Below are 17,553 nucleotides of genomic sequence, written 5' to 3' on the forward strand. Positions count from 1 at the left end.
GGGGGTGGAGCGCTGGCAGGGGACCCAAAAAGAGAAGGATTGGGGCTGCTGTTTGCAAAATCATTGCACAGAGCACATAAGTATGACGTGTATGTTATTTAAAAAAGAAAAAACAGCTGGTAACGGGACCAAGAGCAGCAAAGGGGATGATCACAAGGTTAGATGCTGGAAATGCTCAGACCATATCTGCCCAAGTGCAGATAGCTGGTAACTGCAGGTGCAGGAAGTAGAGTTTTACTCAGGATGAACAAAAGTCAGAAACAGCCAGGCAGCAGAGGTACCAATTTAGAAGACTGAGCAAGGTCAGAGACCAGACCAAGGTCGTTATCGGACAAATAGCAGAGGTACCAAGATGGAAGACAGAAGGTGAAGTCAGGATACAAGCCAAGGTCAGTAGCAGGAGATCTGTATACAGCAGAGTCAGGCAAAAATCTGGGTCAAATATAGGATATCTGAATGCAGATCAGGTCACAGGAGTGGACGACCACTCAGCAACTCAGCTGTGCTTTAATTAGAGCAACTGGCACCAGTGCCTCTTGATTTACACTCAAGTGCACGCACATGATCAATTTTCCAAAGTCTACTCTCCAGCCCTCACACCATCTGAAGTACCTGGGTCTAACTTTGGACACAGGCAAACCAGGATTTTCCCTCTCTGAGAGAAGGTTGCTTCTATAATATCCCAAATGAGGATGCTCAAAGCGGCACCCCTCAGTCGGCTTTATGGTAACCTGCTTCTAAACAGTTCTCTTTGCCCAGTTTTACTCCAGACCTCTTCAATTCAACATACTCACAAGGTACAACAAGCAAATCCTGTCATTGAATTGCCCACTGCTTCATACCCAGCTAGACAAAGCTCTCCCTGATTTGGTGGATCGCTAATCCTGCCCTGGAATTGGGAAAGCCTTTCCTCGCATGCCCTGGGTGAAGTTTACAGCTCCCTAGCTGTCCAAGGGACTTGGTCTCCACAGGAGTCAAACATCCCATCAAGGTTTTGGAACCAAGAGCTATCAGGTTATCGCTATAACACCGGACCTCCTGTCTGTATGGTCATCCAGTCAGGGTGCAGTCAGACATAAACCATCAAGGGTGTACCTGGACTCATGCTGCTTTAAAAGAAATTTGATACTGTCTTGGGTAAAAATGTACATTCCAGCTCTCTAAGCCATTCATATCCCTGGAGTGGACAATTGGCAGGCGGACTTCCTTAAGTGGTCAATGCCTAAATCTGGGGGAGTGATCACTGCATCCAGAGATTTTCTGAAATCTCTGTCAAAGGTGGGAAAAAACAGATGTGGACAATTTGGCCTTTAAGTTCTTCAACAAGCTGAGCAAGTTCCAGGGATCCTCTAGCCTTCACAGGAGATGTTCTGGTTATTCCTTGGACCCAGTTCAAAATGGTGAATATTCAACTTTGACTGCTGCACAAGGAATCTGGTGATTCTCTACACACCTAGGAGAATGTGGTAAACAGCCATACTCAGACTTTTCACAGCTGAGCCTTGGCCTCTTCAAAACAGAGCACTCTATGTGGCTTTAAAGTGGTTATAAAACTAAACAATCTAAATTAAACTGAACATTGTATTGAAGTCCGCAAGGGAGCAGACATCTACTGTCCTCAGTTTGGCCAGGAAAAGACAATCCTGTCATCTGCAATCCTCCCCGCTTTTCAATAGTAGAAAAATCTGACATCTGATAGAAAAAAGGTGTCGTCACCTCCCTGTGGGTGACAGGCTTAATAAGGATTCTAGCTGCTGTTCACGCTGCTGAGGATTGCTAGGGAGAAGGTCTAAGGCATTCACAGCTGGATGGGGAGTCCAGTGATGTCACAACTCTGTTTCCCGAGCTCTGGGCCATGTACATGCCAATTGATCGAGAGATATTTGGCATGCTAAAACCGGCAAAGGCATGAAAAAACTGAAGAACATATAATGCACTTGTCATGTTCATTCTACAAACTGTAAGCAGATGTGAATGTTTCATATTTGTTAGACATGGTGTTTCCAACCACTTAAATGGCATGGCTGCTGAAACCCAGGTACCAAAAGTATAGGGGTCTGTATAGGAGGAATACAACTACTGTAAGCCCCTGTACACACGGTCGGAGATTTTGCCAACCAAATCCGTTGGATTTAGTCCGACGGATTGTGTCCGAAACTGTTGCATACACACGGTCAGGACAAGTTGGCGAAAAATCAGATCTTTCAGAACGTGATGATATAATTTCGTTACGATGGGACTACATTCAGGCTAGTAGCCAATAGCTTTGATGTAGGAATTTGATCTGAGCATGCGTGACACTTGGTCCGATCAAAATGCTATACACATGATCGGATTAGGTCCGACCGGCCCAGTTTGTCGGGAAATATTTCCAACATGTTGGAAAATTGGGTCGGACGGAGATTCGGACAGAATCAGTCCGATGCATACCACACACAGTCGGATTATCTGACGACACGGTCCGATAAGACGCATTCCGACAGATTCTCCGACTGTGTGTACAGGGGCTAAGAATTACTATCTCAGTTGAAAGGCTTACTTTGCCTGGTACAAGGACAGGAAGAAAACTCCTGGGGAACACTCTATACTCATATCTTGGCCTTCCTTCAGTCTGGTCTTGACCAGTGCGTTGCCCTGATTACCTTAAAGGACAGCGTTCTGCTGTATCTATTCTATTTCAGAAACTGCTTGCCTTTCAATCCTTAATCAAGACTTTTCTTCAGGCAATGGCTTATGCAAGTCCCCCAACTGAACCTCCTTTATTAACTTGGGATTTCAATCTGTACTTCAAAGACCTCTCTTTGAACCAATAAGAATTTTTTTAGTTGGATGATCCCACTTGCCTTACTGGTGGCCATTATATTTGTTATGCATGTTTCTGACTCGGCAGCTCTTTTCTGTACAAGGACAAAGTTCTTTACCTATCATATCCTTTTCTACCAGTGCTGTTGGTGTCTCTGTTGGTGTTGGTTGGGCTTTTTAACGTCAAGCTTCTGCTTCCTAGATTTACAAGACCGCCACCTGGTCCCCTAGCAGTTGGATGTTCAGGATGCAAGCTTTAGCCACAAGGTGTTTTAAGCTATTATCTGTGTGTTTTTAAGTTTTTTTAACCCTTGACTTTTTCTTGTGAGTCTGTTGGCAGTTAAAGGGGTTGTAAACCCTCGTTTTTTCACCTTAATGCATATTATGCATTAAGGTGAAAAAACACCTGGCAGTGACCCACTTTCATTAAAATTCCTTTATTTTTTTTATTTAGTAGTTCTCTATTCAAATTCTCGATAATTCCAATAAGTTGATTGTTTCATTTGTTCAAACAATTCACTGTGTCAACATGTGTCTTAATATTACTTTGTATTTTACTTTGAAACTTGTATTTTTTGTAATTCAGTTTCATAATATTCACTGTTCACTGTTACTACAAATATAAAATGTTACTTGCTTTTATTTAAACCCTTGATGCTTATGAATCAAGTTCTGTCAGAAACATGAATCAGATTGAGACAGAAGTACAGTTAAATCACACTTGTTTAATTATAATAAAAAAGGTAACCAGAGTAAACGTAGTCAAAACATAACCAGAGTTCAGGAACCGGAAACGGATAGTCAGACAAGCCAAAACGTCAGGGAGCCAGAGAACAGCATAGTAGCACTGCAAGCAGGATCTGGAGCCAGAAGGAATGTCAGCCAAGTAAGTCTTTAACAGGACCACAGGAGATCGTCTCTAGAGATGTGACAAAGGCGAAGGCAGAGATCGACTGGACAGCTTAACCGGTGAGTCACTGTGGAGAGAAAGGAGCTGGCAATTAGCCGACAGCTGAGCAGCCAGCTTAGAGAAGGAAGGGCTGGGCCCAGCCCTGACAAGTTCAAGTTTTCTTTTTTTTTATGTCTCTTTATCTGTGCATGCCTATATAAATGAGCAAATTTCAGTTTACTGGAATTTTGCTAAATATACCCAAGACCAAAGACTGAAAGTCATGATTCTTGAAGTAGCAAGGTTTCTGTTTTCTTTACATCAAAATTCTGTTCCCATCTCAATTTGAAATCCACAGCCAAAAGCTTCTACAATAGTCACATGAACATCAGAACTGGACTATGGAGCAATGGAAGAAGGTTGCCTGCTCTGATGAATCACATTTTCTTTTACATCGTGTGGATGGCCAGGTGTGTGTGCATCACTTACCTGGGGAAGAATTGGTACCAGAATGTGGTATAAGAAGGCAAGTTGGCAGAGGCAGTGTGATGCTTTGGGCAATGTTCTGCTGGGCAACCTTGGGTCCTGCCATTCATGTGGATGTTACTTTGGTGTCCATGCCTCAATGGGTCAGGGCTGTTTTAGCAAATAGGGGGCCATACTCAATATTAAGTGGATGGTCATAATGTTATGGCTGAACGGTGTATATTTATTTTTATTATTATTTATATAGCGCCAACAGTTTACACAGCGCTTTACAATGTATAGGGGTGACAACACAATTACAGTACAGTTCAATACAAAGGTAGAGGAGGGCCCTGCTCATAGAGCTTGCATTCTAAAGGGAGGGGGTGGTACAAAAGGGGCTGATCGGATATTCTGGGGCAGGGAGCTCCAGAGGATGGGAGAGGCTCTGGAGGTGAGCATGGGAGGAGGTAACAAGGGAGCTAGAGAGCAGGAGGTCCTGGGAGGAGCGGAGGGGATGATTTGGGCGATATCTGCAGATGAGGTTAATGCTGTAGATGGGGGTGATGTTGTGAATGGCCTTGTATGTTATGGTTTTGAATTTTACTCAGTGGGGTAGGGGGAGCCAGGGATTGGCAGAGAGGAGCAGCAGTCATGGATTGGTTAGTGAGGAGTATTAGTCTAGCAGCAGAATTCATAATAGACTGAAGGGGGATAGCCTGCTTAAGGGTAGGCCATTAAGGAGAGAGTTGCAGTAGTCAAGGAGGGAAACAATCAAGGAGTGAATAAGTTTGCTTTGTGGTGTCATTAGTCAGGAAGGGTCGAATTCTGGAGATTTAGCTAGTGATTGGATATGGGGGCTGAAGGAGAGGTCAGAGTCAAGGATTACACCAGGACCCTGGCATGTGTAGAGGGACCAATGGTTTTATTGATATTAATGGTGAAGTTGCTGAGAAGGAGCAGGTAGTCAACTGTGTCAAAGACAGCAGAGAGGTCTAAAAGTATGAGTATGGAGTAGTGCCCATTGGTTTTAGACGTTAGTAGGTCATTGGTGAGTTTTAGTAGGGCAGTTTCAGTAGAATGTTGTGGGTGGAAGCCAGACTGTAGGGGGTCAAGAAGGTTGCTGTCTGTGAGGTAGCGACTTATTTTGGACAAAGCATTCAGACAAGTGGGGTCTAGTGAGGGTTTTTTGAGTATGGGGATAACCAGTGCATGTTTGAGCAGGGAAGGAAAGGTGCTGGAGGAGAAGGAGAGGTTGAAGATGTTGGTTAGGGAGTTTAGGATAGAGTGGGAAGGTGGTTGCAGTAATTAAGAGGGGACAGGGTCCAGGGGACAGGTAGTGAGGTGGGCCATGGAGAGGAGTTTATCAACTTCATCTGTGGTAACTGGGCAAAAGGAGGAGAGTATTGAGTGTGGTGTTGAGCCTGATGTGTTGGGTAGGGGAGGAATTTGAATGTTGGATATCTCCTTACGAATTCTGTCGATTTTGCTATTGAAATGGTTGGCAATCTGTTTAGCGGTAAGCAAGTTTGTGGGTGGGGGCCGGGGGGGTGAAGTTAGGAATTAAGGGTAGAAAAGAGTTGGCGAGGTTTGGATGAGAGGGTTTTGATGAGAGTGTTGTAATAGGTTTGTGTAGCAGTGTGGAGGCAGGAGTTGTATTTGAGAAAGGGCAGATTTGTAGAGGGTAAAGTCTTACAGGGATTTAGATTTACGCTCAAGAGCCCGGCTGTGTCTCTTGAGACTTCTGGTGTCGTCTGTTTGCCAGGGTTGTGGCAGATGGGGCCTGGTTCTGCCTGTAGAAAGGGGAGCAAGTATGTCTAGGGAGGATGACAACATGGTGTTGTAGATGGAAGTGGTTAGGTCTGGGCAGGACAGGAGTGCGATTTTGTCATAAAGGCCATCAGTAACAGAGTAAAGAAGGGAAGGGTTGAGGTTGTGAAGGTTTCTGCAGGTAGTGGTTTGTGGGTTGGCAGCATGGGATGTAGGAGACTAGGAGAGAGTGAAATGGATAAGGGTGTGATCAGAGAGGAAAGGGTGTATTAGAGAGATTGCAGGGAGTGCAGTGATGGGAGAATACAAGGTCAAGAGTGTTGCCGTTGGGGTGAGTGGTGGTTTGTGTCCATTGTGTTAGGTTAAAAGAGGAGGTTATGTTGAGTAGTTTAGAAGTGGTAGCAGTATTAAAGTGTTTGTAAACCCTTCCAAACCACTTTGACTTTGACCTTAATCTAGGCTTACCTGTAGGTCCAAGAAATATCTCCTAAACCTACATGGTTTAGGAGGTATTTACGAAAAGACAGGCACCGCTGTCTACGGCACGCAGGCGCACTGAGCATGCTGCTGCTAACGGCGATATGTCATTAGTGGAGGCTCCCATGCACATGCGTGGGAGTGACGTCATTGCTGCTTCGGCGCTGTGAGTGGCCGGAGTAGCGATACTCGGAAGAAGATGGATGCTTCGTGCTACAGGGGACAGCGGTGACCTCGCTGGATGCATAGTAGCCCATTATGCTTTACCTTTGCAGGGAGACAAAGAGGGTTTACTTCCTCATCAGGGTTTACTTCCTCTTTAACATTGATTGGAATGTTAAAGTCACCTAGGATGATGGCAGGCACTTCAGATGAGAGAAAGTAAGGTAGCCATGCAGAGAAGTCATCCAGAAAGCGTGACACTGATCCAGGAGGCCGATAAATGACTGAATTTTAGCTAACCCAGCTATTGCAATCAACCGAAAATATAAATGACTGTATAATAGCTACAATAGTATACCAACTACAAACTTCAATAATAATTATAGCCTGAGACAACCGCTTACAATCGCAATAAAATAAATAAATAAATAAACGTGTAAATATATTGTATAATCACAAATTTAAATAATCCCTCTTTAGGTGTGTCACTACCAACCTTTAAGTACGTCATGTCTCAGAATTTAGAACAGGAGGGCACGCCTAAAACTGGCATATATATATAGTGTATCTCATAAAGTCATTATACAACTATACAAAAGATATATATGTTTTATAACTATAAAAATAAAAAAGGTTTCCAACAACACCCACAAAACACTTAAAATTATGAAATACTCATGAAGACAAACGCATGACCCTGTAATAATGCATATAAGGTACAATCTTATTTATCAATATAAGTAATAGTTTTTAGCATTTCCTGAAGGATGCACATTGTATACTTCCCAGTTTCTGGATAATAGGCATTAGGCAGTGAGTGCTCCAGCATCCCACTGCTGAATTTAAAAGCTGTTTTTTTTTTTTATACAAATATGATAGGCATTTCGAAAATCTGGCCAAAAGATCCAGCTGCTCAACTTATACAATTCTTCTGTATAAAGTATGGCCTTGCCCAATTTGAATCGTTGAATTTGTTAAGCAGTGTCTGCTCCGCAATACCTAATGGAGAAAATAAATCATTACACACCAAACCGCAGTCTTCGATCAGCCAACAAAAACCTCCTCCTCGTGCCCAAAGCCCGGTATAAATCCAAGGGGGATCGGAGATTCGCTGTCCAAGGGCCTCGGCTATGGAATGCTCTACCAAACAACATCCGCCTGGAAGAAAATCACCTGGCTTTTAGGAAAAAACTCAAGACCTTCCTCTTTTAGCAGATGATCAAAGCTCACCACAGCGCCTAGAGGCGATTCAGTTCGCATTGTGCGCTATATAAGTATTTAATTCATTCATTCATTCTGTTGGAAGCTGAAGGCGTATAGGGTAGTGAAGGGGTATCATTGCCCATTGTTTAGTCCTTTAATAAAGACAAATCAACCATATGGGTCAGACAAGTGGGCCTCGTGTAAACAGGTGATTTGTTTGTAGTTTCTACTTTTGAGTTGCCAGATGGGGAGTTTCTCAAATATCAGACAGCTTAAGTAATTTAGGTACAGATGAGAAAGTGTGTCTCTCTGAGAATTATTTTGGATGGGGTCAATGGCTTGGATTCTGGCCAGTGTTTGTTTCTTTTACTTGGTGAACATAAAGTTCTTATGGTATTATCTTAGGTCTAGATCCTTAACACCAAGGATGGAGCACTATTCCTCCCCTGACACCAAGGATGGGCTTCTATTCTTCCCAAAATATTAATAGGGCACTGTTCCTTCCACTAAAACCAATGATAGGGCATTGTTTGTTTGTTCCCACTGGCCACAGTCCGGCACCCATCAATTCTGAAGGACAGTAAACCGGCCCTTTGTTTAGAAAGTTTGGAGACCCCCTGGTTGAGAATAAGACTGTAGTGAGAATGTTTCAAGCAAATAGGTCTAATATATAAAGCAATCCAGTAAATCATGTTCAACCCCACCAATGAACAATCCTAGTTTGGTTTAGGTCTGTAAGGACTTGAGGAATGGTTTTATGTCTCGATCCCTGTCAGCATAATTGGCATCAGATGCCAAGGAGAAGAAAATATCTGACTCTTGTTTGAGCACTGCGATCATCTGCCTCAGGCCTGGGGCTTGGTGCTGTGTCTGCTGACCTTCAGAAGGACGAGATGTCTGTAACGGCCATGTATCTCACTGCATGTTTGGATGCAGCTTGCAATCACTCCAGATGCTTTGAGAAGCAGGTTGCTTTGCAGGGTTTAGGCATACACTACTTTAATCGTACAGTACAGGACTTAGTCTCAACCCTGGGTTATAGGCAGCTATCTTCAGCTCATTGGACATTGGCAAAAAAAAGGTGCAGGGACTTTGTCTCTATAAACCCAACCACTCCCAGCTAGCCTCAATTTTTGTATAGTGTACTTAGGTGATGATCATCTTCTGTCTATTTAGAGAAATTTGCGTTGAATTTTTGGTAGATTTTTTTTTTCACGTTTTTTCTATTAAGCTCCATAGTCACTGCAGCTCCCTCCTGCAGCTTACTGTATCGGCTGACTTCTCAGCTGAACCTTGGGTGACTGTACCTGGATTCTTCTGGGAAAATGATGTGTGCCCACACTGCCCAGTCTGTAATGGCACTGGATCCTGTTGGGTGCTCACATTGGCATGTAGTGCATCATGTTTAAGTTAGATGCAAGGTGCTATACAAGTCTGTAGGCAGGTGCAGTGCACTTTCTCTGCTGTAGGTGGGCTTTCCGCAGTGGCATCGCATTTGGAGAGGAAGTCAAGAGGGATATGGTTAGCATGTTCTTTTATTGGGGTGTTCTTATTCTCAGTGAGGCCACTGGTTGGAGATCTAGGGTGATGAATGGGGACTGATAGAATCATGGAGGAAGCCATACATGGGCCCTACTGGTACCCCCCATCTTTAATATTATGAATTGTTTGCGCACTTTTTTTTGGGGGGGGGGGGGTGGTCTATTGAACATAGTGAGGAGGAAGGTTGGGAAAAAGTATCCATGTTTTGAAGAAATGGTTTGGTTTTTGCAATATACCTTCTGAAGAGAAGGGACTGGTTTTGCGCTTTACACTGTGCGCTGATAATTATATGTATATTGTGGGGGATTTGGATTGTTTTTTTCTTGTACATATTGTATGGAATACTACCTGTGTTTTTCATTGTCTTGTCATGTTATGTTTTCTTTTTCCTAAATTCAATAAAAAAAGAGTATAAAACAAACAAGGGGAACATGGTTCCTGTATGGTTTCCTGGGTCACTGGGGAAGCAATCCAATTGGATGTTGCTGTCCCATGTGACTCTAGCAGCCATCTTGGGTCAGTAAGTGGCTGTCAGGCTTAGGCCTTGGGTCCCAGGCTTGGCATCCTATTGCTTGGGCACAAGACAGCCAGGCTGCATTCTACCCCTCCTAACAGGCACTGTTAGTTTGGCTGAAACCTTCTCTCTACACGCTGTTGGACCTGTGAATGCCCCTGGTTGTGTTCCCGCCGGGTTTATTGTAAACTGTCTTTTACATTATTTCAATACAAGTTCTTTCATTGCACTTGGACTTTTCCATGTTATTACAGCTGCAGCGCACTGCACCCCACCTGCAGGGTCCAAAACCCTGGGTTTTTCCATTTTTTTGGAGAAAAAAATTGAAATTTTCTGAAAAATTGAAAAAAATGATACAATAGCACTTTTTTGTCTTTTTAAGATTGAAAGTCATTTTGTTACGAGTATGTTGAGAAAAACTATGTGCATTGTCATCGTTGTTGTCCTCCTTACTTCGATACATGAAGGATTTTTTAATATCTACAGGACTTGTTACATACAAGAATGTGTTTTGTCATCCTGGTAGCATTTGGAAAATGCATATTTCATCTGACAATATTTGCAAATCACATTTTTCTTTTCAGAAGAACTTGTAATGTGAAAATGCCTCCATATGCTAGATGTTGGTCTCACCATTTTTCTGAGGGGAGTAGGAAATAAAAAATAAAGAAAATTAATACTTTGCAAGAAGATACTAATCTATGGTTGTGTTTGGGGGGTGGGGGAAGAACCAGGTTACTGGTAATCAAATTATTATTTACACAAATGTTTATAAAGATAAACTAATGTTGCTAAATGATTATTTTTCTCTATTCAGAATCAGATAAATGTAAACTCTTACCTTTTTTAATTAAGTATATACTTTCAGGTCCTTTTTGTTGCTCTGTATTTTCTTCCAATGCTTTTGAGGCCTAGTGAAGAGGGCAGAACAAACCTAACAAACCCACTAACATGCAAAAGCAAAACTGAAACCTTTTTCTTGTTATAATAGCAGCAGAGCACCTCCTAAAGGAAGAAATGCATACTGTTCTTGCATTAGAGGGTTCAGTTTGTTACCTAGGACTTGCTTGTCCTCAGTGCACAGAAATTAGAATAATCTGATATCATACATTTTTTTTTTTTTTTTTTAGAAATGATATAGAAAATATTTGAAAACCCTGTCTTAAAATATTTTATTCATCATGTTAAAATAAAATATTCCACATTTTTTTTCAATTTTTCAAATTTTTTGGAAAAAAAACAAAAAATCCTTCAGGAAAAAAATGGGGAAAAAAGTATTTTTTACGAATTTTTCTGGGCCTTCACATCTCTAATGGTGACCTAGTCACACATGGCCACTAAGCTTTTCTGTTCTGAAGAGGGATGATGTGGGTAATTGTGGGTAATTTCTTACTGGATCCTGTTGGTAGGACAGCCTAAAGTGACCTTGCTATGCAAGGTCATTATCCTTCCTGTATTTCAGTGATTTGTGAGTATCTCCTATTGGTAATATCTCACTGTGTGCTATTTATATGCTATTTATACAGTAGTATTGGTGACCTAGTGGCTCTGAACTGGGCCTGTTATTGGTAATATATCACTGTCTCTTGTTAAATGTCCTGTGGTAATCTAGTCTTCTATGGTCGATAACCCCTCCTGCTTCGCAATGGTTTATGAGTAACACTTGTGGGCAGGGCCGGGACAAGGCGTGGGCAGAAGGGGCGGCTGCCCTGGGCACTGTGGTATCATATGAGGTGGAGGGGCACCACAAGGAAATGGAAGGGGGACATGTGTTGGGAGGGGATTTGTGTTGGGAGCGGGAGTTTGGTAGCAGCAGGGGATAAGAATTATTCTAGGAGGGAAAATTTGATGGGAGGGTGCTAGGAGGGGTGATTTGTGTTGAGAAAGGGAATGGGGGAAGAGGTTTTGTGCTGGGGGGGCATGATTTGTGTCATAGAAGAAGAGCTATGGTAGAGTGGAGAGGTAATTTGTGCTGGTAGGGGAATTTTTTTTTGAGGGAGGTAATTGTGATAGTATGGATGATTGGGGGGTGGGGGGATTTGAGCTAGGAGGGAAGAGGCTTGTGCTATCTGTACCGTCTCTATGCATATAGCTTTAGTCCAAATGCAAAGAATGGCTCCAGAAGACCCTGGAAGGCAAGAGGTTACCCTATAGGCCGAACTATACATCAAATTTTTCAGAAATGTGGGAATTAAGGATAAAATAACATATCAAGTAGGGGAATGATGCTTCTACAGTGTGTTTAATAGTTTCTTCTTTAATAACACATTACGTTTCTGATGCAAAGGTCCTCACTGAACATTGAAGCACCAAATGGGGATCTATTTAGTTGGCAGAGCATTACTCCAGGGACAAAAGGTGTAGGCCTTGGTCACCAAATTCAAGTTACTTCTTGCAAAGTGGAGAAGCTTTTTTGGTTAATAAAGAGAATAGAGCACAAAAAAAAAAAATATTTTGTAATTTTACTATGGTACCTCAAAATATGAATTCCCTGAAAATTCATAATAGTTTCTCCTTGTCATGGTAGGAACAGAAACATATAGGCTGCCATTGCTGAACCCTCCTTCTGAAAGGCTAGCTGCAAACAGGGGGCCCTTACTGTCATGCTGACCCGCTAACCTCAGTACCCTAAATAACTGAAAAAATATGGAGATTAGAACTTCTGTCTTTCCTGACCTCCATTCATGTTCTATGTCATTGACTTCGAAAATAAAAGCAGAGGAGCAGGATAACCGCTCAACAAGCATGTTTAGGAGTAGGTAAGCACTGGTAGCCCTGTATTTCTATTGTGCCCGAGTTGAAGCAGAACTTTATTCTCTCAATCAACATTGAGTATTTTAATCCTTATGCTGCTAGCATTAGTAAATAGATAGGAAAATTGATTATATTTACTTGCTTTAAACTTTTTTTTTTTTACATTTCTTCACTTACTTTATTTTAGTAAGATGATTAAAATACTATAGATCGTCTGTATAGCTCTAGCCTTAAAGGGGTTGTAAAGGTTTGCGTTTTTTCACCCTAATGCATTCTATGCATTAAGGTGAAAAAACATCCGACAATACTGCCCCCCCCCCCCCCCCCGTTATACTTACCTGAGCTCGTTTACCTGCTGCGCTCGCCCCCTGAGTCCTTTGGCTCGCGCTGCTGTCAATCACATCCAATGATGCCGGGGGCGGGGCCGAGTAATACAGTGAGCAGCTATAGCCAGCGGCTGTGTCATGGGAGAGCGCCCACAAGAACTAACCACCATGCGAGAGAGCTCGCATGAAGGTGGTTATTGCTTGCGGGGAGGAGCTGAAACAGCCGCAGAGGGACCCCAGAACACCAGGCAAAACGAGCTGCACAGTGGATGGAAGATAAAAAATAATTACCTTTACAACCCCTTTAAAGCGGAGCACCAGGCTCCTTCAGAAAAAAGTCAACAGCTACAAATACTGTACAAATACTGTAGCTTCTGACTTTTAATATTAGGACACTTACCTGTCCTGGAATGCAGTGGTGTCCTGCTGCTGCCATCTTGGCTAAAGGAAACTGGCAGTGAAGCTTTGCGGCTTCACAGCCGGTATCCCTACTGCACATGTGCGAAGCGCACATCCCTTTTTGAATGTCTGGCTGCGGGGGAAGGAGAAGGGGGGCCGAACTCAGCCAGAGGTGGGAGCGGGGACCTGTCAAAATCAGCTACCTGCTGCCCCTCAAATGTGGCAGTTGAGGGGGACAGACAAGCGGAGCTTCCCTTCTGATTGTAATGAGTAAATAATGTATTTCAATTTCTTTAGCAAAATTGGGAAACTGGGGAGAATCCAAGGATTCAAGTCGCAAGCCGAAATCTAAAAAGTCCAATCGAAAAAGCACAGTGGTGATTTCCACCCCTCCGGATGGTAAGTAGCTCAATTTTGTTAAGCAATTTTATGGATGTCTAGGTTATATAATATTACTATGATTTATTACTATAATTTTACTTTTCAACAGTGACAGCAAAACAGAACACACCTATACGAAAACGGTCAATAAAGCCATGAGAAAGCGTGTCACACTAGAGAACCTGATAAACCTCTGTCAAACCATGAAGTGACATTGAGCTTTCAACATCAACCTATACCACCATCCCAATCCTGAGAGGTTCAGGGGGGAAAAATCAGGCCATTGCTTCTTATCCATTCCATATCGTCATATCATCATATAAATGTGTTCTTTCTACAGCTGGATCCAGGAGTACCAACAGGCTTCTGCTTTGAAACCACTGCTACAATTTCAGTAATATGAATTTGAATTGTGAAAGCTTCTAGAGGTACACATTGGCAGCATTGCTTTAGGAGCTCAGTGGCATTAATTTTAAAATTAAATGCAAGGTGTACATGGGCATCTGCATGGGGGGGGTTCCCCCTAAAAGCAAGGAGTCCACACACGGACACTCAGAGCGGATCCTGGGTGGCTGCCCAGGGTGCAACACACCCAGCAAGCTGCCATAGAGGTGGGGTGGGGGGGGCTGAAGCTGTGGCAGTCACTGTTACATTCAGTAGCAGCAGTAGCGCCCCCCAGACTCCCTAGACTTATTGTACTGTCCGCTGGCCTCTCTGCTGCCCACTGCACTGGTTGCTAGACTCGCCCGATGTCTAGCAACCTGTGACGTCACGTCATGAGGCCAAGGTGAGGCCACAGCATTCAAAACGGAGGAGGAACAACTTCCTCCTTCAAACCGGGCAAATTTTGGCTCCACCCACCTTCTAAAAATGCTCTTTACCTGGCTCTAATGCTGACCTGAGGGTCTGAATGCTTTCTAAGCCAGAGCATGTATGCACATCAGACAATTTTAAGGAAAGTAAAAAATTATTATCTGTATACCTCCTCCGGGTTAATGAACAGTGGCGGCCCATCCATAAAGGGCTCACGGGCATTGTCTCCCCTATCCATGCATCCACCCCCTTAATCTACATATCAGTGGCACCAAACCATGGATTCCAATGCAGGGTGGGTTATTTTTAAGCACCTGATTAGAGCCAGAGGCTCTAATAGGCTTCAAAAACAGGTGGCCTAGAAGCGCAGAGCATTGCACTCCGAGGCCACCCTGTTGTATGACCATAGCAAATTAATTTTCATTATTATCACGCTAAAATTCCTCCCCGCCAATCAGGAGGCAGGTCTTTGAGACCTGTGTCCTGATTGGCCAAAGCGTCAGGTGGTCCTATTGGATGCCTAGCGTTTTGCAGAAGAGAAGACACGGGAGGAAGCTGAAGGAGCTGCCAGGGGCCATTGCCCACACTCCAGGAGAGGACACCACAGCCCCGCCACACGAGGCAAGTGACGGACCTCTCGCGGGTGGGGATGCTGTTTCAGTGCCGTCCACACCGCCGAGGGTGTGTTGTTTGCCGCCCACCCCCAAAAGAAGAACCCACCAGCTGCCACTGTTAATGAATATAAATATTGGAAAAACAGAGCCATGGTGCTGGCACTTTCAGAAAGAAAAGTCAATAGCGGAAACCTCTGTAAACATAAAAACTGAATAAAAATTGTTAATCAATGGCAGCTTGATTATTAAGCTTTTCTATCAGGTTTCTCGAACCTTGGCATGCCTGTGCTTTATTTGATAATGACTAAGCCCCTCCCATTCATGACATTGTCAAAAAGGGGCAGAGCATGGGTGACCTTAAAAGGATGTCTGCCCCCCCCCCCCCCCGAAAAAAGTTCTGTGGATGCCCATGAAGGTATATGAGAGTTTACGTTTCTCCATAGCTTGATAGTGACAGTTCTGTGATCTGTGGCATTAATTGTAGTCATACTGTATATGTCATTTTATTATAAATAAAGAAGCACACATTACCCTCTTATGTTTACTATGAAAATAAGTAAGTTTGACTGCATGTTTCATGTGTCTGTAGTGCTCACTTCCCCACAGCAAGCAGCTCTTTCTGGGGGCACCCAAGCAGGTACACTGCCGAGCCTCTGCTCTGTGTGTAAATGCCCACACAGAGCTGTGGCTCGGCCCCTCCCACTCTGTCTCCTGATTGCCTCACTGGCTGTAATTGACAGCCAAAAGCCAACCAGTAGAGTGAGTCCCTAGAGAGGCATAGCTCTTGTGGACCTCGCTGGATCAATAAGGGGCTCAGGTAAGTAATCGTTGTTCTGTTGCACACAGAAAGTTTTTTTTTACCTTCATGCATAGAATTACACTTCTAGTATTGCTGGAGGTAAAGGGGACAGCCAGATAGTCTGAGACTCTGTAAGAGCAGTCACAGTTCTTTTAGCAACCTCTAGTGATTAAGCCTCACCCAAAGCACAGCCATACTTAGCACTCTAGGCAAGATCCTACTCACAATGTCCAGAGACAGCTCCCAACCAGCTTCCCTGAAACACTCATCGGTGAAAGGGGTCCTTCTCCAACCCAGCTTCCTAAGGTAATGGCTTTTGGCAAATACACTATTTTACCAAAATTATTGGGATGCCGGCCTTTACACACACATGAACTTTAATGGCATTGCCGTTTTTTGTGTGTAGGGTTCAGTATTGAGTTGGCCCACCCTTTGCAGCTATAACAGCTTCAATTCTTCTGGGAAGGCTGTCCACAAGGTTTAGGAGTGTGTCTATGGGAATGTTTGATCATTTTTGCACTGGTGCGCAGTCATGTTGGAACTAGAAGGGGCCATCCCCAAACTGTTCCCACAAAGTTGGGAGCATGAAATTGTCCAAAATGTCTTGCAATGCTGACAACTTCGGAGTTTCCTTCACTGGAACTAAGGGGCCAAGCCCAGCCCCTGAAAAACAACCCCACGCCATAATCCCGCCTCCACCAAATGATTTGGATCAGTGCACAAAGCAAGGTCCATAAAGACATGGATGAGTGAATTGGGGGGGGACTTGACTGGCCTGCACAGAGTCCTGATCTCAACATAATAGAACACCTTTGGGATGAATTAGAGCGGAGACTGCGAGCCAGGCCTTCTCCTTCACATCAGTGCCTGACCTCACAAATGCGTTTCTGAAAGAATGGTCAAATATTCCCATAGACACACTCCTAAACCTTGTGGACAGCCTTCCCAGAAGAGTTGAAGCTGTAGTAAGTAGGTCAGGCACAGGAGGTCAAGAAATTAGAATTGGCACATACGCATAAAAATTGACTTTCACACTGACAGCAGTGGACAGCAGCACAGATGATGATGACACCTCACCGACATGACACCTTCCCTCTTGAGTCACAGTGACCGTCTCTCTCCACGCCAGGTGGTCCCTTCAGTTCACTCCAGTCCAAACATTAATGACAGTCCCACTCCCGACTTGCCTTGCTCCTGTCCTGCAAACCTGCACATGAGGCTATGGATGCTCCACTCAGCTCCCTTGCACCATGACATCACACAACATGCTCAGGCTCTGCATTTGCCAGACCCACCTCCCGCTGGCGCTGCCCGAACACACTGTACTTGGATTGTCATGGCAGGCTCCAAGCCGGAACTGCCCATGGGCAGTTCCGAGCCGAGCGTCCCAGCCATATTATTTACTGTTAATCTTTTCCTGTCACTGGCATTTACTGGCAGGAAAAAAGTGCCTGTTTTTTACTGACTGCCAGTAAAAATACTGCTGGTTGGCAACGCTGTGCTAAAGCTTGGCTCTGAGGAACTTTAAAGTCAATGCCATCTTCTAGATTGTGAGCTCTAACGAGCAGGGCCCTCTGATCCCTCCTGTATTGATTTGTATTGTAACTGTACTGTCTTGCCCCCATGTTGTAAAGCGCTGCGTA

General features: G+C 43.8%; 1 protein-coding gene across 1 annotated transcript in view; it reads left to right on the forward strand.

The window, feature by feature from the left end:
- LOC143934416 (uncharacterized protein CXorf65-like) overlaps window positions 1-15,641 on the forward strand; it is a 39,616-nt gene extending 23,975 nt beyond the window's left edge. Inside the window, exons 5-6 of the mRNA XM_077458019.1 lie at window positions 13,601-13,702; window positions 13,794-15,641. Of these exons, the coding sequence (XP_077314145.1) occupies window positions 13,601-13,702; window positions 13,794-13,843 (152 nt within the window). The 3' untranslated portion in view covers window positions 13,844-15,641. The remainder of the gene's footprint in view (window positions 1-13,600; window positions 13,703-13,793) is intronic.
- Window positions 15,642-17,553: the final 1,912 nt, after the last annotated feature.

The sequence above is a fragment of the Lithobates pipiens genome, unplaced genomic scaffold (genome assembly GCF_037356315.1).
Source record: "Lithobates pipiens isolate NorthernLeopardFrog02 unplaced genomic scaffold, aLitPip1_a1.2 Scaffold_27, whole genome shotgun sequence".
NCBI classification, from domain to species: domain Eukaryota; kingdom Metazoa; phylum Chordata; class Amphibia; order Anura; family Ranidae; genus Lithobates; species Lithobates pipiens.